At 39.1% G+C, this 24,745-nt stretch overlaps 1 protein-coding gene across 1 annotated transcript; it reads right to left on the reverse strand.

Moving 5' to 3' along the window:
* Positions 1 to 23,649: 23,649 nt before the first annotated feature.
* Positions 23,650 to 24,528, reverse strand: LOC128574185 (CAP-Gly domain-containing linker protein 1-like). Its single transcript, XM_053574839.1, has one exon. It carries the CDS (start codon positions 24,526 to 24,528, stop codon positions 23,650 to 23,652), a length of 879 nt encoding a protein of 292 aa, XP_053430814.1.
* Positions 24,529 to 24,745: the final 217 nt, after the last annotated feature.

Below are 24,745 nucleotides of genomic sequence, written 5' to 3' on the forward strand. Positions count from 1 at the left end.
GGGAAGGAGGCAAATGGAATATCTCATGAAAAGCCAACTGGTATTTCAGCTAGTTGTCACACTACAGTGTCACCCATGGATGGATATTCAAAGACTGAGATTCATCTAGCCAAGTGGTATATTATTTATATTTTAAATGTGAGTTGTTCAGATTTCCTTCTATTTAGCAGCAATGTCTTTATTTATCATCTATTCACTAGATTTAATTTTCATATATGAACCTATGTGCATTAACTAATTTCTTCTTGGATAGAATCTTTCCATATTACTGCAAATATATCTCATATTTTCTTGATAATCCCTACACTTCCTTCATTCCAATGGGTCTACAATAGTGATTAGCACATGGATTTTCAACTCAACCTTCTTTCTGTTACTTGATATTTCCTGTTGTGACAGTTACCTCTTTTTTTTCTTATTTTTAAAGATATGATCATTAGTATCACCTTGTGTGTAAAGTTAAAAACTAATTTTGAATAGTCTCAATAAATAGTATTTGTAAATATTATTATTAAACTTTTCCATTTAGGATAATTATTTGGGGAGGTTTTTTTTTTTTTTTTTTTTGTTTGTTTGTTTGAGAAAAAGTCTCCTGTCACGGTCAGTAGAATGTTGTGGCATCATCATAGCTCACAGAAACCTCAAACCCCTGGACTAAACTAATCCTCTTGCCTCAGCCTCACAAGTAGCCAGGACTAGAGGTGCCTGACACTACACCTCAGCTAGTTTTTTTTCTATTTTTAGTAACACTGTTTAACCAGGAGAGTAAGAAAAAAACAACTTTCTAGGATGAGAGAGCAGAATGCTATAGTGCATGCCTCTCAGTGGGCTTCATTGTGGGAACTTGAGGGATAGTGAGATGGAGAGCAGGGGATGAAGGTCAGCATGGCAGAGGTGTGAGCCCCACAGTGAGTATCCCATGGTCTACCTTATGTCTGTAATTTTATTTTTATTTGTGGGTCTGAGGCTGGGACTATTTTTTTTTTTTTCATTATTGTTGTTTCTAGGGATGTACATAAACTTTGTGCATGTCAGATTGTATGGGGCCAATAGATGCAAATCTTGCATGTGAGACCAAATGTATCAACAATAACACACAAAAAGAAATAGTGAAGCTCATCACATGCCTGAATATAGACTCAAAATGGAATAGTAAGGTTAAATAAAATGCATTCATTTCCATTTTAAAGAAGTAATGAATGATGATCAAGTAACACTTATTTCAGGAAAATTTCATGGTAGGATGTTTGTTAACATAGTACATCATAGCTTAGGTCCAAAAAAGTTTCATTATCACAAAGCAAAAAATATATTTACATATATTTGAGAATATGCAGTTGTCAGTTCTGTGTTCTCAGCCAGGGGAGAGAATCTCCAGACACACATACAGAACAAGAACAACTTCTTAATCCATTACCCAGGAAAGATTAGTGGTTTGAAAACCACAGCCTGCAAAATATTATGCATTAACATACCAGAACATTTGTGTAAATTTTATGATTAGGTGAAAACAGACTACTCCAACACAAATGATTCAATATTCTTCTAATCATTTAAAGAGATTGGTGAAAATCAATCACGAAAAAGGAAAAAAGCTTGAGTGCCAACTGTCAGAAATAAATGCATTATTTGCATTATATTGTGCACACTGGAATGAAAAAATAAGGTGACAACAATAATATAGAACTTTTCAGTATGTCAGACTCACCAGCAACAATGGTTGAGTAAATCAGAAATTCCAATCAAATGAAGAAGAAAATATTCAATACCTGATGCATGATAGGTCTTTCATGAGAAGTGAATGAATTATTGATTGGATAAAGGGAATCTAACAGGGACCTACAATATTTGGGAGACATTGGAGGAGCTTTGCAGAATGCCCAGAAAATGTAGCATTCAAGAAACAGACATTTCTAACTCTTTCTGGAAGGAGATTATAGATTCAAGAAAGAAAAGGAAACCAAACAAGAGCTGGAAAAGACCAGTCTCAGTGGAAAGTAAATTACCCTCAACGTTCAGGGATTTTACCCTCACAGATTAAATAAGTAGAGAACTGTCTTTGTTTCATTATTGTAAAGGCAAATCCTGACACCCATTTTCCTTTTCTCCTTCTCACCCTACCAGCCCCCCTGCTCATACTGTCTCTGATGATGTCACTGAAACTTTCTCTTCTCCAAGATCTGAGTCTTGGAAGCCCAGTACAGGTAGTGGGCAGCAGGGGCATGTTTAACATTTCTAATTTCTGGAGGGTTGAATTCTTTGAGCACCTCATGTGAAGAGTGGGGTGTGAGGTGGCAAGGCCCCCACAGCCTGGGAGATGTTCAGGGAACAACCTCTAGCTGCTTTCCTCCTGCTGAGTTAACATGTTTTTCCTTCTCTTAAAACTACGTTTTTTTCCTTCTTATGTTTTTGCCATAAGTCAATTATCTCTTTCTTTACCTGGTTAATCTTCAGGAACTATGCAGAAAACTATGTAACCCTTCCCTTTTTATTTATTATCTTTAACATGGTAATGATGTTATGTAGTAGAAAACATTAACAAAATATATTTTTCATGATAAAGTTATTTATATTTTCCAGTCATATTGTAAGACCAAAAATATGTTTGTTTGTTTGTTTGTTTTTGTTATTTGTTTTTAGAGACAGAGTCTCACTTTGTTGCCCTCAGTAGAGTGCATTGGTGTCAGAGCTCACAGCAACCTGCAGCCTCCAGAGTAGCTGAGACTACAGGTGCCCACCACTGCCCCCAGCTATTTGTTGTTGTTGTTGTTACAGTTTGGCTGGGCCAAATCTGCTACCCTCGAATATGGGGCCGACACCCTACTTACTGAGCCACAGGCATGCCCCTACAAATATGTTTTTTGTCTATGCTACTTCTTCATAAAAACCCTGCTGAGATACTATAAAATAAAGTTGATTTTACATTTTGGGGTTGGCTGCAGTGTGTCTGCTCCAGACCTCCTGATCCCATCCTTGTCTCTTCTATCTTTTCTCTCATTCTCCATGATTCCCATCCTGGTTCATTTTCTTTCATGCTGGTTTGCAATAACCTCATTAAATGAACTGTTCCATTGTCTCTGCACTCTGCAAAGTAGTTTAGTCCAAGGGAACATATGTTCAGTTCCTTTGGGCTATAAAGCAGATAGCAGAATACAATCTTTTCAGTCACTTTTGTGTCTAGGGAGACTGCTGTTGGGGAACTTGGATTTATTTTCTCCAAGGAGAAACTCTTTGCTTGGTTTCTTTGAAATGTCACAAGGTTTACCCTAAGGAAAGTTTAATTTCCATGCACAACAGCACTCAGGCATCATCTCTCTGTGATGTGCCAGCATTGAGGAAAGATTGAGATTTTTCACATCTCTTGGTGCCCACAGATTTACTAAGGCAAAGATGTTTTTTCTTCTTAAATGTTGTTCATTAACTTTTAACCAGTTTATAGATGTGTGATTGAAACTTATAAAGCTGTACATATTTAATGCATCAGGATACATCTGTGAAACTATGGCCACCATCAGGCTAAAGACCTATCAATCACCTGATAAAGTTTCCTCCAGAATTCTTTATTATTTTTTATTTATTTATTTATTTATTAAATCATAGCTGTGTACATCAATATGATCATGGGGCATATTTTCATGTATGATAAAATATTTAACATAAAATGCCAATTTTTGGTCAATTTTTAGTACACAATATATTATTATTAGGTAAAGACACTAAGCTGATCTCTAAGACTAATTTATTTGGCATCACTAAAACCCCTCAGTTTTATATTATCTTCCCATTTTTCCCTCCCTCAGTCCCTGGCAATCATCATTTCACTCCAAAGAGGTTCTTTCTGATGGGCAAAAAATTAGATACCATTTTTGTTCATTTGAAAAGGACTTCCAAATTTTGGAGAGGAAAATAGCCCTTGACATTTGCTATTTGCAAATGGGAGCCATTGTTGAGAATAGGGCATCATTTATTACTACTAAATAGAGGAACAGGGCAGTGTAACCTGGGTGGAGGTGGTAAACAGTGAGTGCAGAGGAAATACATGGGGCAAATATGAACCAACTATAAAGCTTTTCAGGGATGGGGAAAAGAGAAATTAAGCATAGCCTAAAAGAAGTATGGAGGTTTGGATAATGTTTTTAAAGTGATTTTATTGGTGTTTTAAGGTGTTTTGAAATATATGAGCATGTTTAATTTCAAGGAGAATAAATATAATTAAGGTATGCATTGGAATATATAGGAAATAACAGCTGAATAATGTGAAGAAAGTGATATGCACAGTAAATAAATTAAAAAGTTATACTGTGCTATATCTCCAATATTCAGAACATATGGGTGCAGAAAGTAAGCATTGGGGGCTGAGCGTCTCTGCCTGATATTACTCCTTGGTAGCCACTTAGAGGGCATGCACTTCTGGTCTCTGTAAGATTTAGAAGTCTTTGACTCTGAAAGGAATGGTTCTTCTAAAGACAGGGCAAAAGTCCTGCACCATGAAGCTATGCTGTTGCCTGGCCTTCAATAGTCTCATGCTAAGAAAAGGAGTCAATACCCTGGGGCCCAGGAAGGAACATGCTGTGGTCAGTCAGTATCTGGGAGCAGCCTGGGGCAACCTTGGCAAAAACAGAGTGGTGGTTGCAGGTGCCCATCAGTTAGTAATGCTCCCCACAGACAGATGTTTGAGTGCCGTGACCACAGTGAAGCAGCCTCCTTTAGTTGACATCTGTCAGATATCCATGCTGCCCAGGACTAGAATAATCCCCAAATTCTGAGATGTATTAGTGGGAGTTGCAGCATAGCACTCTTTCCCTCTGCAGATTATCCATCTGGATTCAGCATGTCAGTTCAGGCAGCAGCACCTTCATGGTTTCCTGGGCCTTTCTTTAGGGGAGAGATGTCAATGGCGTGAACTTCTTTCTAGAGAAGTATCAGTGGGGTCAATGTGCAACTTCTTCTACTGAAGGTCATCTCAAGGTCATACTCATATGCAATTTGTTCTCCCTTTTTTCTGTTCTCAATTCCCCTCACCTCTGAATATCACCTCTGGTAGTCAGGATGACTGACATTGTGGAGTGAGATTGTTCCTCATTCCTGAATTTTCTGAGCCTGGCCATCATTTCCATATGTGCTGGCTGCTGCATTTCTCCATCTATGGAAAAAATTCATAAAGGGACCATCACGAAGTGCTAGGTCAATCAGCTGCATGCAAACACTGTCTCCACTTCTCCCATGATATGCCCTTATCATTTGGGGTGATGGTATGATTTATCACAAAGACATATGTTATTAAATGTCATTAGAATGTCTTAGGAGGAGAATCATGGTACAGGCCCCAGGATTCTAGAACAAGGCTATGTCCCCACCAGTCCTCTGCTGAGAATATTTATGTTTCATGGAAAATGACTTCTGGTTCATTACTGAGTTATGGATTTATGAGATGTTTAACTGTAGTGCACCTACTGACCTCATATCTGAAATTTCTCATTACAAGACTACTTTTATTGAACGTGCTAAGTCATAAAGTCAGACAGGTTCAGCACTTTTCCTTGGTGGAAATGTTACCTTTCAGATCAAATCTGAATAGGAAAAGAGGTGTGGGTAAGTGACACAACCAGGCATCCAAGATTCATTATAATTGCACCAACACTACTCCTTTAGCCTAAACCTGTGGCTTATTGAGGGCAGGTGTGTCCTGCACTACTAACTGACAGAGAAGAAAAATATACAACTTTGTTTTTAGATAGATTGGTTTGGTTTATGGGTAGAGACCAAAAATGGACCATGGCTTCTTTATAGCCAATGTCTGGTATATGATTAAAATGTCAAGCATAAGAAAGATACTTGCAATGGGAGGAGGAATAAATGGCACATCTGGTTATCCATTTTGTGAGGAAGAACAAGTGGCTTGAGGTGGTGATACTCTCTGTTCAAGTTCCTTGAAGGGAAAGAACTGGAGGAGTAGAGACAGGTAAATGGGTGGACGCAGAAAAATGGACATGACTTATAAAATATTTTTCCCATGTCAAACAAGACCAGGTAAGCACTCATTTGAACAAGTAACATTTGCCAAGCATCACCACTGGTAACCGTATGGTGTGATGGGCAGAGGAACAGTCTCTGGACATATTGGCAGAGACTCCCACTGACAAAGACCCCCCTAGCTGCTTCTGCATCTGAATGTCCAAACCATCAGCAGTAGAGACAATAACTGACCACACAGATGGAACTGTCTTTGAGGTGACCAAGGACAAGGCCTGTGTGGTGAGGTGTCCACATACGTCTCCTTCTACCTTGGAAAAAACAGTAGTTTATCCTCACAAGCATAGTCACCTACCCCAGGTATCAGTTTGAATTTCCTACTTGTAGACCAACTCTCATCCAACAAGTGGGGCTTAGAGAATGCTGGATCCACAAGCATGGAATCTCACAAAACAAAGCATCCCAGGGGTGTACCTAGCTCATGATGAGGGAAATGTGGGGTAGGAATGCATATATTAAATTGAGAGAATTCTAGCTTCCCTCTACACAGTATTTTGAGTTTTTATTGATTTATTTTTTTAAAAAACTTAATTTTTTATATTAATATAGGGGCACATATGATTAGGTTACATGGCTTTCATTTGTTAGGAAAAGTCCAAGTTGCAGTTGAGCCCTTCACCCAGGAGATGTGCCACATACATTGTCCCCCATAGGTGAGAGCTTACCACTCTCCCTGTCCCCACCATCTTCTTGAATTTAAATATGTTTTTCCTCTCATGCAGGCATGTAGTTGCTCCTTTACTCGTTTAATATGAAGTACATTGGGTGCTTGTTTTTTCATTCCTATGATACTTTACTTTCAGTTGGCTGGGATGTTCAACTCCTAACCTAAAGTTACACCATCATATTGTAACTGAAACAGCTAGAATCATCATTTGATGGGAATAATTGACCTTGATAAGAAGAAGGGGAAGGATGATTTTTTACACTGTGATATCAAGGAGATATACACATAGGAACTATATGGTGGCCAAAAAGTTGGTTCTTTGAAAAGATGAATAATACTGATGAACCCTTGGCTAGACTAAGGAGAAACAGAAAAATAAAATATCTAATAATGACAATCAGAAATGATATAGGGAAAATACAGATGTCACAAAAATACAAAAGATTGTCAATAATTATTATGAAACACTCTATTCCAAGAACTATGAAAATGTAGAGGATATGGACCAATATCTGGAAGCACAATACCATCTGAAACTCAGACAGAAAGTGTCACAACTGCATAAATGATCACAGGAGACACAGATTGACAGTACACGCTGCAAGAGGTGAGGCTAACCAGAGGTGCAGGATACCACTGAGCACTTCTTGCAGAGTCCTTTTATTGAGAAGATACTTAATGGTCAGAAAGATAACTAAGCAAAGACATGCAGGGACTGCGTGCTCAGGGACCATGTGTTTTAGGGGCTATGTGCTCAAGAAAAAGATCCCATATGGATAAAAAAAAAAGATGGTAAAAAGTTATGTACTCAAGGAAATTATTTCCAAAAATTATTTCCAAAAAATTATTTCCAATTATTTCCTACATGCAATTCCCTTTATTAATTCTTCAAGGAACTGCCATAAAATGTTTGCTATTTAACATCAGCCTTACTAAATCAGGTTTGAGCTTTCCACCTCTGGGATTACTGAGTTACTTGGTGGCTTGCCTCCAAGTGAAAGAGATTTCCAGGCTTGCCAGGAGAATGTCTTATTCTCAAGAATTCCTCACATAAGTTATGAGATTGATGGCTATTGTAGTAAATATGATTTTTAATCCTCTACAAGAAAGAGTTAGAAATCTTCAATAGACAATGAGAAACACTGAAATAACATCAATTATAAAAAAGTCCCCCAAAATAAAAGCTCTGGACCAGATGGCTTCACATCAGAATTCTATCAAACCTTCAAATAGGAACTAGTTCCTATGATGCATAAACAATTCAAAAATATGGAAAAGGAAGAAATCCTACCCCAAAAAAATTATATGAAGAAAGTATCACTCTGATCCCCAAACCAGGAAAGGAAACAACAACAACAAAACAACAACAAAACTTTAGACCAATAACATTAAAGAATATGAGTGGAAATATATTCAACAAGATACTAACAAGAATACAATGACACATTAAAAAGGTTATACACCATGATCAAGTGTGTTCTATGCCAGAGATACAAGGTTGGTTCAACATACATCAATCTATTAATATAATACACCACATAAATAGAATAAAAAGCAAAGACCATATGATTCTTTCAATTGATACAGAAAAGGCTTTTGATGATATTCAGCCTCCTTTCAAGTTAAAAACCCTCCAGAAAATAGGCTTAGATGAAACATTTCTGAAATTGTTTGAGGCCATCTACAGCAAACTCTTAGCCAATTTCGTATTGAATGGACTAAAACTAAAGGCATTTCCATTCAAATATGGAAACAGATAAGGATGCACCCTGTCTCTATTGCTATTTAACATGTGTTGAAAAAGTTTCTGCCATCACAATCAGGCAAGAGAAAGAGATCAAAGAAATTTGAATGGGGTTGGGGAGATCAAACTCTCCCTCTATGCATATGACATGATCTTATACCTGGAAAACCCAAGGGACTCAACTAAAAAACTCTTAGAAGGGATCAAGAAATATAGCAGTGTCTTGGCATACACAATCAATAGCCACAAATCAGTAGCCTTCATAAATGCCAACAATTGTCAAGGCAAGAATAAAATGAAAGCCTATTCTTTCTATAAAATCACCAAAGACGATGAAATACCTGGGAATATATCTAACAGAAGACGTGAATGATCCCTGTAAAGAGAATTATGAGACTCTGAGAAAGGAAATAGCAGAAGATGTCAACAAATGGAAGAATATAAAATACCCATGGCTGAGAGGAATAAACATTGTTAAAATGTCAAAGCTAACTAAAGCAATCTATAGATTTGATGCAATCCCATCAAAGCAACAATGTCATACTTCGAAAATCTTGAAAAAATAGTATCTCAATTCATATGGAACCAGAAAAATACCCTCAACAGCAAACACAATTCCTAGATATTAAAAAAAATCTGGAGGTATCAGGTTGCCAGATTTTAGGTTATACTACAAGACTATAGTAATCAAAACAGTGTGGTATTGGCACACAAATAGAGACATAGACCTATGGAATAGAAAACAGAGTCTAGAGATGAACTCAGCCACATGTTGTCATTCAATCTTCAATAATCCTAACAAAAACTTGAACTGGGGAAAAGAATCATTATTTAACAAATGGTGCTGGGAGAACTTGTTATCCACATGTAGAAAACTCTCAACCTCTCATCACTGACAAAAATTGATTCTTGCTGGATATAAGATTTAAATTTAAGACTTGAAACAATAAAAATTCTATAAGAGAGTGTGGGGAAAACATTTGAAGATAATCTGGGAAAATAACTTTATGAGGAATTTCCCCCTGGCAATTGCAGCAACATCACATATAAATACCTGCTATTTTATCAAGACAAAAAGTGTTTGCACAGCTAAGGGTACTACAGACAAAGAAAACAGACAGCTTTCAGAATGGTAGAAGCTTTTTTCAAGTTATTATTCTGCCAAAGGCCTGATAACTGTAATATACAGACAACTCAAATTAAACAATAAGAAAAGTGCTAAGAACCCCGTCTATAACTAGGCAAGAGACTTAATAAAAATCTCCGAGGATGACTGAAAAATGGCCTAGAAACACATGAATAAATGCTCCTCATTTTTAATCACCAGAGAAATGGATGGTGAAAGGAAGATGACAAACTGAAAGCAGCTTTTACCTGAGGCTCCTGTCCAGAGCTAGAGATATTTGACTGAAATGGACTCAGTGAAGTCAAAGGTGGGAACTAAGCATAGAAAGAAGATAGACAAGTGTACATGATCACTGTTGAGACACGTTGTACCTCCAAGAATTAGATGGAAAGAAAACAAAGTCCAGATATGAAGCCCTTCACCAAGTGGATGGGAGGTCCCTCCCCAAGTCAGAGACCTGTTTGGGGCTCTCTGTAAGTGAGCATGGAACAAAGGACCTCTCACATTGCCCCACAGAAGAAAGCCAGTAAAGCTGGTCCTTCTTCTTCAGGGAGGTCCCATCTGTGAGCCTAGGTGACAACCTGCCTGGAATAAAAGGAATGAAATATTTTCTCCACAATTCTGAACACACAGTTCACCCTTCTCCACTAGCCTGGCTGCCTGAATGTCTACCCCTTGCAGAACCCATAGTGTTTGGTGAATTCACCCAGAGGCTCAGGAATTGTGTGGGCTGCTGGTTACTAGCAGGGAAACTGATTCATGTGGCACCAGGGGTGTGTAGGGAGAGAGAAAAAGGCAGGAAAAGAGGGACATAAAGGAAGAGAAGGTTGCTTGGAGATGGTGCATAGTGGGCACTGGGGCACTGAAAACTCAGTTTTGACTTGCTCAGACAAACTTTCATGACTTCCCTACCCCCCAAAGGGACCAAGCTTCAGCCCCATGGGTTTTTCAGGTGAAATGTCTGTGGATATCTACTTACTGGGCACTTGAAACTCTTCGAATTCACTCCTGTGAACAGTTATTGTACTGACTTGGACAATCTGATTAGAACTTTCAAACTGGGATGTCCACCTAGGGACCCTCCAAGGTTGAGTGGTGATTGTTTTGTAGTGGAGATGGACATATTTTCCTCCTCCAGGTGTTGCTAGTGGGGCCCAGATGAGATTTCAGCCTAGTACAGTGATTCATTAGGCTAGGGTAGGGGAAGCCTGACATGAAGGCAGAGCCAGATTGTGTTATTTCAGCAAGAAAGACCTCAGAGTCTTTGACTGCAGCTCTGAAAGAGACTACTGCAAGGCTCCAGGGGAAAAGCCATAAGCACAAGCCCCAGCTCATTGGTTAGGGGCTGGTTAGATCCAATTCTTGGGACACCAATTCAGTCTCACCACACCAGTTTTAATTTTCTGCAATATAATTGTCAAATTTCAAAAAAATACTCATGGGGAGGAACCATGGAAGAACTCTTACAACATAAATAAATGTTGCATGACTGGAGATGCGAACGAACAGCAGCTTTGCCATGGGTGTAAACTTGCTTCAGTAATTATTAAGTCAATTATTAAACTTGCTTTCTATACACTGTAGGATGGCATATAGCAAAATTCTTTATTCCAAGTTTTAGTTTTGTACTCTTCCAGTCACGTACACACCTAATCTATTATCTATTAGTTTCATCATCTTATCTTCTTTTTTACATAACTGTAATTTAACTTGAAAGGAAATATTTATCATATCAATACAATCACCTGTGTAGTAAATCTCTTCCTCTAAACAGTGACTAGTTTCCGAGCAGGTCACAAAGACGAAAATAGCCATAGGGGAACAGAGTTGATAGAAGAATATCTTCAAGCATTCACTCAGTTCACTCAGTATGAAGTAATGACTGTGTCCTTCCTTCAGGGCAGAGTACCTATAGACTTCTGACAATATGTTGTTAACATATGTCAACCCTCTGGCCCGTATCTCTGAGGAAGGGCGGCATGCCCTTGGATCTCAGGCTTCACGGGGTGTACAGCTTCAGAGAAAAAGCCTAAGGAATTTTACAACTCCAAAAAAGCCTAACTCTGTGAGTAACCCAGGGGGGGTCCAGATCTCTTAAGCCTCAGAAAGAAAAGCAAGTCATTTTAAACTCACACTGAATTTACTTTGTGTGCTTGATGTAGGATATGTTTATTTCTAAATATTATCCTACAATAAACAGAATAGATCAACTTCCCCAAGGGATGACAAAGAAAATATAACAGAAATTACCATACATAGAGAAATGGCTGAAATGTCAGAAAGGGAATTCGGACAAAAAAAAAAAAAGAAAGAAAGAAAATTCAGAATATGGATTGAAAATAAGATGAATAGAATGGAGAAAAGAATGGAAATAGATATCCGAACAGTAGTTCAAAATTTATCTCAAGAAATTAATGAATTCAAAGACAATGTCACCAAGACTATGGACATAATGAGAAAACATAGCAGAGATCAAGGAAGTACAAAAGTTATTCATAAAGTTTCAAAATACAGTAGAGTCTCTCAGCAATAGATTTGAGCAGGCAGAAGAAAGGATCTCAGAAATTGAAGACAAGTCTTTTGAATGATCCCAAGCATTTAAAGAGGCTGAAAAAAGAACAAGAACAGAACATCCCATGAGAGAGTTGTGGGATCATTTCAAACATCCAAGTTGTAGGGATTCCTGAAGAACAAGAACAGAACATTCCATGAGAGAGTTGTGTGATCATTTCAAACATCCAAGTTGTAGGGACTCCTGAAATAGAGGATGATCCTAAAGGCACAGATGTTGTACTCCAAGATATTATAGAGGAGAATTTCCCACGCAATGCAAGAGGTACAGAAATCTAGATAGCACATAGTTTCAGAATCCCAGAATGACTCAATCCAAATAAAGTATTTCCTAGACACAATGTAATTAACTATGCCAAAATTACTATGAATTAAAAAAATCCTGCAAGCAGCCAGTCATAACAAAAGTCTTACCTACGATGAGAAAAATATTAGGTTGACTGCAGATCATTTAGCCAAAAATTTTCAAGCCAGAAGAGGAGGGTCTTCAACCTTCAATCTTCTAAAACAAAACAACATTTAGCCAAGGACCCTGTGTTCAGCTAAACTGAGTTTCATTTGTGATGGAGAAATCAAATACTTACTGATGTCCACATGTTGAGGACATTTGCAATTCCTAGACCAGCTCTCCAGAAAATACTCAGATCCATTTTCCATAATGAACAGTACAATGTTCTACCCCAAAATAAACATACCCAGATTTGAACAACAAAATCTAGCTTCCACAGGGGTGATGAGAAAGGGTACCCAAGAAGGGTGAGGTCTAGAAGAACGGGTCTTCTCAAGAAGACCACAAGGATACACATGCAGGGTCCTCCCCATGGTGACTCAGCTATTGGGAATTTGTAAACTTAACTTCCTGAAACTTGGAAATTTTCAAGTTCTGTGAAAACCTGTAGTTCTGTAGGGGCGGGAATGCCATCTCCTGCTTGATTCAAACTGGCCAATGAGAAACGTACCTGTGGGGTGGAACTTTATGACTGTCAATAAAAAGGGAAAAACCAAGACAATTGGGGAGCATGGCCATTTGGAATTTTTCTATGCCATAAGCTCCCGGCTGGTGAATAAAGCCCTTCCTCTTATAAACGTGGTGTTTGGGTGCTCTTTCTCTCTGTTGGGCCTTGTCTTCCTGCAACATTTTCGGTTCCCTGACTGGGAAGCGAGATCACCCCTGGAGACAACAGGCACCTGGTAGTTGCCGCCAATCCTCTGAACCCCCACCTGGGGGTCCCTAATCGGCCTAGGTGACGTGAACCACTGAGCGTGCCAGTGAGACAGTTTGGCTTCTCTGTGTGGACACCTCGACTGGGCTGAGAAAGGACCCTGTCAGCGTGGTTTCAAGGAGTCAAACACTATGAGGAACTGGCATGCAGGAACGGGTACCTACACAGGGAGACATCTAAAGCAAGGTATGATCGATCTGGGAATCCCACTACATGTGTGGAATGTGGTGTGACTGAGAGAACTCCAAGGGTGGAGTAGGACTCCCTTCACAGAGCCTAGGGGAGTGTTGGTTTGCCTCCTATGGCTAAGTGGCAGCTTCAGTGGAAAATTGAGGCTGCCCAGTTTAAGAAGTGAGTTGGAATTGTGTGTATGTGAGTGCTTTGAGAATGACTGAGATGGGTAACAATAGATGGGGTTCCCCACCCCCACCCCCACCATTCATGAGGTGAAAGGAATGTGTGAGTGTGCCCTTCTTCCCTGCTCCAACTTTGTCCCATGGCTGTTCTGAGATAAACTGGAAGTTCCAGGTTTTCAGCTTTCTGTCTTTGGTGGTGGCCATGTGGGACTTGGGAGAAAATGAAATGACATTAGAAAGGATGTTGGTGTAGTTTTGTTAATGGAATTTCTTCAGTGAGTGTTTGGTCTCAGGGATTTGAGAATTGAGCCCACGGGCCACAGATCAGTGATAAAATGGCATTTTGTTGGATTGAGGGGCATGCAGAGAGAGTGGGGGGTACCAGAGCTATTGGCAGAGGTGTCGTGCCTTGAAATGTGTTGCAGTTGAAGAAGTCCAGTGAGCTCTGGATGGCCCTTGAAAATCTGGGGAAGAGAGTGTAAATCTCGTGCTGGACAAGGCTGTATCCATATAAGCAACAGGTCTCCAAGGTAAATAGCCCCTGGAAGGGAGGAGGAGGCCCAGATCAGAGGTTTCCTGCATAAGTCCTTTTTCTATGGGTAAATAATTGGCCCTGAGAGATATTTTGGCCAGGACTTGGTAGATGGAAAAATACCTTTACAAACTGAAGGGGTGTTCTAGCAAATGAATGAATGAAGTGCCTCACCTTGGACAAGGTTATTAGGTCTTTGCTGTAGTTTTTGTCTGGGTAGGGGGTCAGGGTGTGTGCACCGTAGTCAAGGTGGAGCTGTCCAAAAGGTTTCAGGCTGATTTGTCCATGAGCTTGCTGGGGCTCAGAGGGTTTGTGCCTGGAGATGGGAGTCTGATGTCTAAGCTCAAATGAGCCTGAAACATGGTGGTTCCCTGTCCAGCCCTGAGTGGGAAAATTCTGTATCAATGTTACATCTCATAAAATGTCTCTCATTTGTAAAATGTAATACTTTTGTTGTTTAAATTGTTGGGGAAACTGACTCTTTGTCAAAGGATAAGATTTTTGCCTTTTAAACCTTCTAGTTATCAGTTTGGCTGAGTGAATGGGTAACTTCATGGTAAATTGGGATCCTGTTTTGTGGGAAGTGAGTTTTTGAGAGTAAGAGAAATTAAGCAGAAAGGAAAATGGTATTGTGTAAAGAAAGAATTTTGCGTGATAATTTTGTCCTAAAACAGCATGGTTGTGTAAGAAAGTGGAAGGCAGGGCAAATGTTAAAGAAAGTTTAAAATGCTTGTAGATGGTCTGTGCAGGTTAAAAAAGCTCATAAAAGAGAATTTGTGAAAGAATTTACATGTGACCCAGTTGACTATGCATTTCCTTTCAAATCTTTTGGCTTGTAATTTTGTTTAAACAAATGTTTTAGGCCTTTGATATTTGAGGAATCTTCCAAAATAAAAACACTAAATCTGTGGCTTGGTGCCTGTAAGGCAGTAGTTGCAATGCTGGGCCACATGCACTGAGACTGGCGGGTTCAAACTTGGCTCAGGCCAACAAACAAACAAATAAACAACAACAACAACAAACTATAAATTTGGTCTTCTTGAAATATTAAGACCACTGAAAGTCACGGAAAAACAAATTAAACTTATTTGATTTATTAAAAATATATAGGAAACATTGTCAAATATGAAATGGTGATGAATTTTATGTGGATTATGGTTATATATATATATGTTCCAATATTATAAAGCATTTGTCTGTCCTAATGTATAAAGCATTGGTCTGTCCTAATGTATAAGACATTGCTCTGTCCTAACATACATGGTTGGTAATAATTTTAATTCATCTAAAAAAAAAACTATTTCTTATGTAACTGGCTGAATCCAAAGTTCATCCTAAAAAGAAAAAGAAATATTAAGAGAAGCTGATGAATTCTCTCAAATTCAAATTTCTGATGTCTTTGGTAATTGAATACCTTTGGACTAAAAAGCCGATTTTTAGAACTTTCCTTGGAAAGTTAACATGTCTATGAGTATTGCTAACCTAACTTCAAAAGAACAGAAATCAGTTACATGGAACTTGTCTAGTGTGTAATGGCTTTTTGCTTGAATGATTCTTTCTGTGTTCTGTTTTCCAGAAATCAAGAAAATCTTTTTTTGTCTTTTGAGCTATTTGTAGCTTTTCAAGAAATGTATATATAATTATGAGCAGAGTTTGAAACATGTATTTTTCTCTCTCCTTGATTTCTCTGGAATTTGAAAGCCATTTGTAAGTACTCTTACTTTCTGACAATATAGTTATTTGCATAAGTTCAATAAGAATCTGTTTTGTTCTATAGGTCATGATGAAGGCACTGGTTATTTTACCAAAGCTTTGGCTGGAATAGCATTTCCAGAGGTGTGCAGACTGCATTAAAGAATTAAGGTTGACTTTATAAGGCCAATAAAAAAGCCCTTTGGAAAATTGGCCAGATACCCATCAGTAACATTTCCTGATCTGTGGTACGTAATGACAGTCACTTGCTAACGGGTCTGGGAATTGAAATATGCTTGGGAACTTCAAGAGAAGAGGAATTTACCCAATGCATACAGGTATCTAAAGGCACAGTTGAAACCTGGGTTCTGAAAGAATTTCAAAAAGTCCAGCCTGAGATTCCTTATAAGAGTTCCAGCAAAGTCAATTTTAAAGAAAAGAAGATCCTAGATGTCTAATAATTATTCTTACTGCACTTTATGTAAATAATCAGACCCTGTATACTGAAGGTACAGTTTATTTTGGCAAATAAGTTAGTTCTACTATAATTTGCCTTTAGTAAAAAGAGAAATTGGAGAGATAAAAATAGTTTAAAAGGAGGAAAAAGAGGCTGTGGTCCACCTGTATTTAGATCCCAGCCTTGTCTGTATTGTCAACTCGTAAAATGAGACCTAACTGTTTTACTAAATTGATCTGTTAAATGGGACTAAGAGACTGGCCAAAGAGTATAGAATTACATGCAGTAGTTATATTTACTCTGAAGCCTTAAGACTCCACAAAGGTCACCTGTTGGCTACCCTGGAAAACTTGTGCAGTATTAAATGTTATCTAGAATTTCCCAGTAAATGGTGTAACTGTAAACACTGCATCCTACTCTGCTGAATCTGCTGCCAGAAGAAGCCAAGTGGCCCTCTTGTATGAACTTAAAAGAACACTTTTTCAGTATAAGGCTGGCTCTGGGAAGCCCGAGGCTGTTTGTTTTCCAGTGGGAGAGACCAGACATGGAAACAGTACACATTGACCAGGTTGCCACAGGGGTTCAAAACACCCACAATTTTTGGAGAAGGGCTGGCTTGTGACCTCCAGAAATTCCAGGCTGAGGAATTAGAATGTGTGCTGTTCCAATATGTCGAGGACCTCCTTTCAGGACATTCTACCCAGGAGGTCTGTGCCCGAGGCATGGACTGTCTTTTATGACATCTAGAGGTATGTGGCTATAAATTATCCAAACAGAAGGCCCAGATTTGCCAGCAGCCAGTACATTATCGAAGATTTACTATCCAGCAGGGGTAGAGGTATCTAGGCATGAAATGGAGGCGGGTCATTAATTATCTCCTCAACCCCATGAGCCAAAAGCAGATTTAAAAATGCTTAGGCCCGGGTGACTTCCATTGTCTTTGGATCCCTAAATTTGCCGTTTTAGCTAAGCCCTTGTATGAGGCAACTAAAAGAGAGGAGAGAGTGCCCTTGGAGTGGGGAGGAAAACAGGAACATGCCTTCTCCCAGCTAAAGATGAGGCTGATGGCTGTACCTGCATTGAGACTGCCAAACTTGGCCAAGGCTTTTACTCTGTATGTCTCAGAGAGTGATAAAATGGCTGTGGGTATATTAACCCAGCTGTTTAGGTCCTTGCCAAGGCCTGTAGCCTACCTCTCTAAGCAGTTGGATAGAGTGGCAAAAGGTTGGCCACCCTATTTACAGGCTCTAGCCGCTACTGCTCTCCTTGTGCAAGAAGCTCATACGCTGACTCTAGGGCACGATCTCAGAGTGAAAGTACCGCACTCTGTGGTCAATTTAGTGGACACTGAGGGACACTTTTGGCTCTCTAATGCAACACTCTAAACCAAGCCACGCTCCTTCCAGTCAGTGGAAGAGAGACTGAGCATGACTGTACAGAAGTTATAGATAATGTGTACTCTAGAAGAACTGACTTGTGTGACCAGCCTTGGACAGATGCAGACTGGGACTTGTATGTAGATGGAAGTAGTTACGTGACAGCGCAAGGTGAGTGGCGGGCTGAGTATGCAGTGGTTACCTTAACAGAGACTGTGGAGGCTAAGCCTCTACTTCAAGGGACATCTGCTCAGAAGGCTGAGTTAATTGCCTTGACCCAAGCTTTAGAGTTAAGCCAAGAAAAAAGTATAAATATTTACACAGACTCTAAGTATACTTTTTTGACTCTCCAATTATGCAGGACATTGTAAAAGGAGAAGGGACTATTAAATTCTGGGGGGAAAAAAAGACATTAAGTATCAGCAGGAGATAACTTCAGTTGCTAGAGGCAGTATGGAAACCTCGGAAAGTGGCAGTTATGCACTGTCGTGAACTTCAAAGAGATGCTTCCACCATCACTAAGGGGAGCACCAGAGCTGACACTGAGTCAAAAAGGGCTGCCTCCCAGATGTAACATGTGTCACGAGTGGCTCCCCTCATCCCATGGGTCCCTGTGATCACCCCTATCTACTCCTGGGAGGAGAAGAAATGGTTAGCAGCAGAGGGGAATCAGGAAGCAGAGGGAGGATGAATAAAAATGCCAGACGAATGAGTAGCAGTCCCCCAGATTCTAGGAGCCACCGTGGTGACAGGAATATTTGATGAAGTTGCTTGGCCAATACTTCTACATCTCCCACCTGACAGCCCTGGCCAAAACTGTCAGTCTACAGTGTGTCACCGGCAGCCAGTTCAATTCGTGCCAAGAACCAGCGGTACCCCCAGAAATCCATTCGTATGGAGCAATGCCCTTCAAGGACTTCCAGGTAGACTTTACTGAAATGACCAGGTTTAGAGGGAACAAGTACTGGCTGGTGATGGTCTATCAGACTTGGAATAAGTAAAAGCCTTCCCCATCAGGATAAAAAGGACTCCCAAAGTAGTAAAAATATTTCCCAGAGAAATCGTCCCATGGTTTCGGTAGCCACTGTTTTAAATTTGACAATGGGCTAGCCTTCATAACAGAACTAGGACAAATAATAAGCTAAAACTTTGAATAATTAATAGGCCTCAAAGCTTAGACAGGGTAAAGTGCATAAACAGTACCATAAGAGCAGAAATTGGTAAACTCTGTCAGGAAGCAAAGCTTAACTGGCAGGCCTTGCCACTGGTGTTGTTCAAAGAGGCCTCTGTCAATTTTCTGCAATTAAGCTGGAACTCCTAAAATAACTTGGAAAGACTGAACTGAATAGACAAAAACCCTATAAAGAGTAACAAGGAAAATCTCCACCGGGGTAATTAACTATGTTCTGTTTAGTCATTTGTGTCTTTACATCTTTTCTCTCTGGAAGATCAAGGGGACCAAGTATAGGTCTGGAATCAGAACTTGGTCCCCCTGAAACCAAGGTAGAAAGGACTTTACACCATCATTCTGACCACACGCACAGCAGTGAAGATGGAAAGAATCCTCATCTAGAGTCATCACAGCTGGCTGAATAGGGCTTCCCTGACCCTTGGAAAGCAAAGGTAATTTTTAAGACAATCAACATGCCCTGCTCCAGGCACATACTAGGAGCTGGCTGGTCAATGCATGGCTGAAGCCTGAGGAAACTCCTCGAGGGACTTATCTTAATTGGACTTTGAACTTTGGGCAAAGGGGGGAAATGTCACAGGGAAAAGTAAAAACTCATATGTATATTAGTGCACCACCATGGTACTATTAAGGCCTGAGTAGAGAACCCACCAAGAGTCACAGTCCCTAAAATCTCAGTGCTGAAAAGTAATTAATATTTGCACCTGCAGAAACAAGCTGATATTGAGACCCCAGATTAAAATATATTGGAGTCTCAAAAAGGGGGAATGAGAGATGATACCCGAGAAGGGTGAGATCTAGAAGAACAGGTCTTCTCAAGGAGACCACAAGGATACACATGCAGGGTCCTCTCCATGGTGACTCAGCTCATGGGTATTTGTAAACTAAACTTTCTGAAACTTGGAAATTTCCAAGTTTTGTGAAATCCTGTAGTTCTGTAGGGGCGGGAATGTCATCTCCTGCTTGATTCAAACTGGCCAATGAGAAGGGTACCTGTGGAGTGGAACTTTTTGACTGTCAATAAAAAGGGAAATACCAAGACAGTTGGGTAGCATGGCCATTTGGAATTTTCTATGCCGTAAGCTCCTGGCTGGTGAATAAAGCCCTTCCTCTTATAAACGTGGTGTTTGGTTGCTCTTTCTCTCCACTGGGCCTTGTATTCCTGCAACAGTTAAATAATTAAAAATATACAGTGGACCTTTGAAAAACATGACAGCCAATACACTACTATACCTATCAATTCTTCCATAATGTAAATGGCTTATATTCTCCTCCAAGAAAAACAGGTTGGGTGACTGGATAAAAACAAACAAACAAACAAAAAAAAAAAAAAAAACTCAGACCATATGTCTGTAGCCTACAGGAGACTAATCTTATCTCAAAGAAGAAAGAAAGACTCAGGATGAAAGGATGGGTCATTCATTTACAGGCAAATGAAAATCAGAAAAGCAGGAGTTGCCATCTTATTTGCAGATATAATTTGATTTAAGCCAACTAAAATAAGAAAAAACAAGGAAGATACTACATATTTGTCAAGGGAAACACTCACCGTGAAGAGATTTCAATAATTAACATTTATACACCCTACCTGAATGCTCCTCAATTTATAAAGGAAAGACTAACTGACATGACTAATTTGATATCTTCCTGGAGTATAATTGTTGGAGATTTTAACACCCCTTTGGCAGTTCTGGATAGATCCTCCACGAAGAAACTAAAGAAGGAAACAATGTACTTAAACTTCACCCTGGGGAAAATTTACAGAACATTTCATGTTAATAAAACTGAATACACATTCTTCTCTTCATCCCATGGATCATCCTCCAAAGTTGATCATATCTTAGGACACAAGTCTAATTGTATCAAATTCAAAAGAATAGAAATGATTCCTTGTCTTTCTTGGACTGTGATGACAGAATAAAAATTGAACTCAACAGTAGGAGAAATCTTCATACTCAAGCAAAGTCATGGAAAGAATGATAGCTGGATTAAATATGAGATTAAGAAAGAAATCATCAGATTTGGCCATCAAAATAATAATGAAGACAGAAACTGTGGGATACTGCAAAGGCAGTCCTTAGAGGGAAATACATAGTATTAGATACCTTCATCAAGAAAACAGAAAGGGAGCAAGTCAGCAACTTATTAGGACATCTCAAGAAACTGGAAAAAGAAGAACAATCTAATTACAAACCCACCATATGAAAAGAAATAACCAAAATTAAAGCAGAATTAAATAAAATTGAAAACAAAAGAATCATTCAGTAGATCAGCAAAACAAAAATTTGGTTCTTTGGAAAGGTGAATAAAATCAATAAATCTCTGGCTAGACTAAACAATAAACAGAAAAGTAAAATCTATAATAACTTCTACCAGAAACAAAAAAGGAAATAACAACAGATAATACAGAAATTAACAAAAAAATCTTCAATGATTACTGTAATAAAACTCTATCCTCAGAAATATGAAAATGTGGAGGAAATGGACCAATACCTGGAAGTACGCCACCTTCCTAAATTCAACCAGAAAGAATTAGAGATTTCAAATAGACCTATATTCTGCACTGAAATAGCAGCAAGTATATAGACTCTCCAAAAAAAGAAAATCCTGGGACCAGATGATTTCACATCAGAATTCTACCAAATCTTCAAAGACGAACTAGTACCTACATTACATGATATTTTCCAAAACAAAGTTAAGGAAGGGATCCTCCCCAACACATTCTATGAAGCAAATACCACCCTGATTCCCAAACCAGGAAATGGCCCAACAAAGAAAGATAATTATAGAATAATACCATTAATAAATATTGATGCAAAAATATTCAATAAGATCCTATAAAAAAGAATTCAACAACATATTAAAAAAGTTATACACTACGTTCAAGTTGGTTTTATTCTAGGGTTACCAGTTTAGCTCAACATATATAAACCTATAATTATAATATGCCATATAAATAAAATCAAAAACCATATAATTCTATCCATTGATACAGAAAAGGATTTTGATAATATCCTTTCATGATTAGCATACTTAAGAAATAGGCTTAGAGGGGCTATATCTTACACTGATAGAGGACATCTACAGCAAACCCAAAGCCAATAGTATATTGAATGGAGTAAAATTGAAAACATTTCCACTCATATCTGGAACTAGACAAGGATGCCCACTGTCACCACTGTTATTCAACACAGTACTAGAAGTCCTAGACTTCTCAATCAGGCAAGAGAAGGGGATCAAGGTTATTCAAATAAGGACAGAAGAGGTCAAACTCTCACTTTTTCAGATAATCTTATACCTGGAAAACCCCAGGGACTCAAATATAAAGCACTTAGAAGTGATCAAGGGATATAACAGTGTCTCGGGATACAAAATCAATACCTGTGAATTAGTAGCTTTTATATATACCAACAATAGTCAAGCCAAAAATATGGTCAAGGACTCTATTCCTTTTACAGTAGTGCCAAAGAAGATGAAATACTTGGAAATATATCTAGCAAAAGATGTGAAACATATCTGTAAAGAGAACTATGAAACCTTGAGAAAAGAACTAGCCGAAGATGTTAACAAATGGAAGAACATACCATGCCCATGGCTGGGAAGAATCAACATTGTTAAAATTTCCACAATACCCAAAGAAATCTATAGCTTCAATGCAATACCCATCAAAGCACCAATGTCAGACCTTTAAGATCTTGAAAAAATAGTACGTCAATTCATATGGAACCAGAAAAACCCTTTTAGCAAATAAAATTCTTAGAAATAAAAAGAAATCTGGAGGCATCACGTTGCCAAATTTTAGGTTATACTCCAAGTCTATCGTGATTAAAACAGCATGGTACTGGCAGAAAAATAGAGATGTAGATATATGGACTAGCATAGAGTATCTATAAAGGAACACAGACACATTGTCATTTTTCCTTTGATAAGTGACAGATGGTGAAGGATATTCAGTTCTTTCCCACTTCAAAACAACCACAGCTCAACCTCAGAGAGACCCCAGGTGGACAGCCCATGTCTAGAGTTCTCAACAGATTGACCTGGACAGTACAATCACTGCCTGGTAGGGAGAGATCAAAGGGTCTCTTAATTCCTAGATAGTAGAAATCCACAGACAGTTACAGCCAACATACACAAGAGGATGGAGACTGCCCGCTTCTGTGTATGACCAATTCTGAAAAGATCACTAGCCACAGTTAGGACTAAGGCATCAGCACCTCCAGCCTTGTAAGTCTGAACTGGAAATCAGTTCATTTACCCTTCAAAGTCCAAACATGGTGTCAGTGCCCAGCCCTTTAAAGTCCAAACCAGGCATCAATGACTGCACCCTTTGAGAGTCCACACTCCCACAGGCAAAAGTCCCAACCAGGAGTCAGTGGCTTCACCCTTGAATGTCCAAATCACGGTCAGCACCCCCACCCATTAAACTCCCAATCTGAAGATTTTTACTTTGATAATATCCAAGTAATGTATTTTTGGTGTTGCTTCAATTGCCTGGAGGGTTCCCCTCATAAAGGATACTGCCAGGTGAATTTCTTCAAGGGTTTGCCCTGCACTCTCTCAAAGTATCTTTATAGTGTGATGTCTTACGTTTAAATCTTTTACCTAGATTTGTTGATGGCATCAAAAATTAACATATGAGTTCTCCTGAAGTCTGTACACACAATGCTGGTGTTAAATAGCTTAAACACTAGCACGCCTGAAAAAGCCAAGTTCTTGACTTGAGGCTTCATCAGAAGGTCTTGTTGTCATTGCAGTTGGCTGCCCAGTGGCCAAACATCTCTCAGATCTCACAGTACGGGCGTTCCTCACTCCCACTGCCATGGTGTGTAGAGTGGGGAGGGTCATCAGACATCTGTGTCTGGGTAGGAAAATCCTCTGTGCATGCAGGTCAAAGCAGTCACAAATGTCACAGAAGAGGCAAGACTTCTTCTTAGACTGTTTCTCCTGGTCATCACTGTCATAATTGTTGAGCTCATCCCCATTCCCATTGAGGGCTGCTTCTGACATCATCTCTACTTTCATCTTGAGATCTTGATTCTTCCTTTGAAGGTCCACTATTACTGAATTTAGGAAATCAATCTGACTCTCCTGGGCTTTTTCATCCTCTTCTGCCTGAGTATCAGTATTACCTGAGGAGCTGTTGAGCTGCCTCTTGTTTTCTTTGAGTTGAAGCTCCAAGTTCTTTACCTTGAGCTCAAGCTTCACCTTATCGGGCTCTAGAGACTGAACAACTGAATGCAAGGACTTGGCAGAGGCGTTTTCTCTCCTGAGCACTGTGACCTCATTTCTCAGTTTTTCCAGCTCTGCATCCTTTTCTGTGAGTAAGGCACTAGTTATACTGATGAATTTTTGCAAGGAGGCTTTTTCTTCATCTGCATCCTTTATGTACTTGGATTCTCTTTTTTTCATTTCTAACAACTGATTATTGAGCACAGATCTTTCCTCTTCCAGCTTTCGATGACTTGTGACTTTGTCTCTGCTTCTCCCCAGCTCCTCGGCAAGTTTAATGTTCTCTTCTTGCAATGCTGACTTCTGTGTACAGACTTCAGGAGAACTCATATGTTATTTTTTGCTGCCATCAACAAATCTAAGAAAATATTTTGTTCTTCACAAATCACACTTTAGTCTCCCCTTATAAGTTAGATTGATAAATTAAATAATTAGTAGGTGAGTTTTCACCTCTTATTTTGTTTTCTTAAGTTTGAAGACATTGCACCAGATGCCATTACATTCTTTGTCCCTCATAAAAAAAATCTCTACCCATACAATACCTTAT

This window comes from Nycticebus coucang, chromosome 21 (genome assembly GCF_027406575.1).
Source record: "Nycticebus coucang isolate mNycCou1 chromosome 21, mNycCou1.pri, whole genome shotgun sequence".
Classification (NCBI taxonomy): domain Eukaryota; kingdom Metazoa; phylum Chordata; class Mammalia; order Primates; family Lorisidae; genus Nycticebus; species Nycticebus coucang.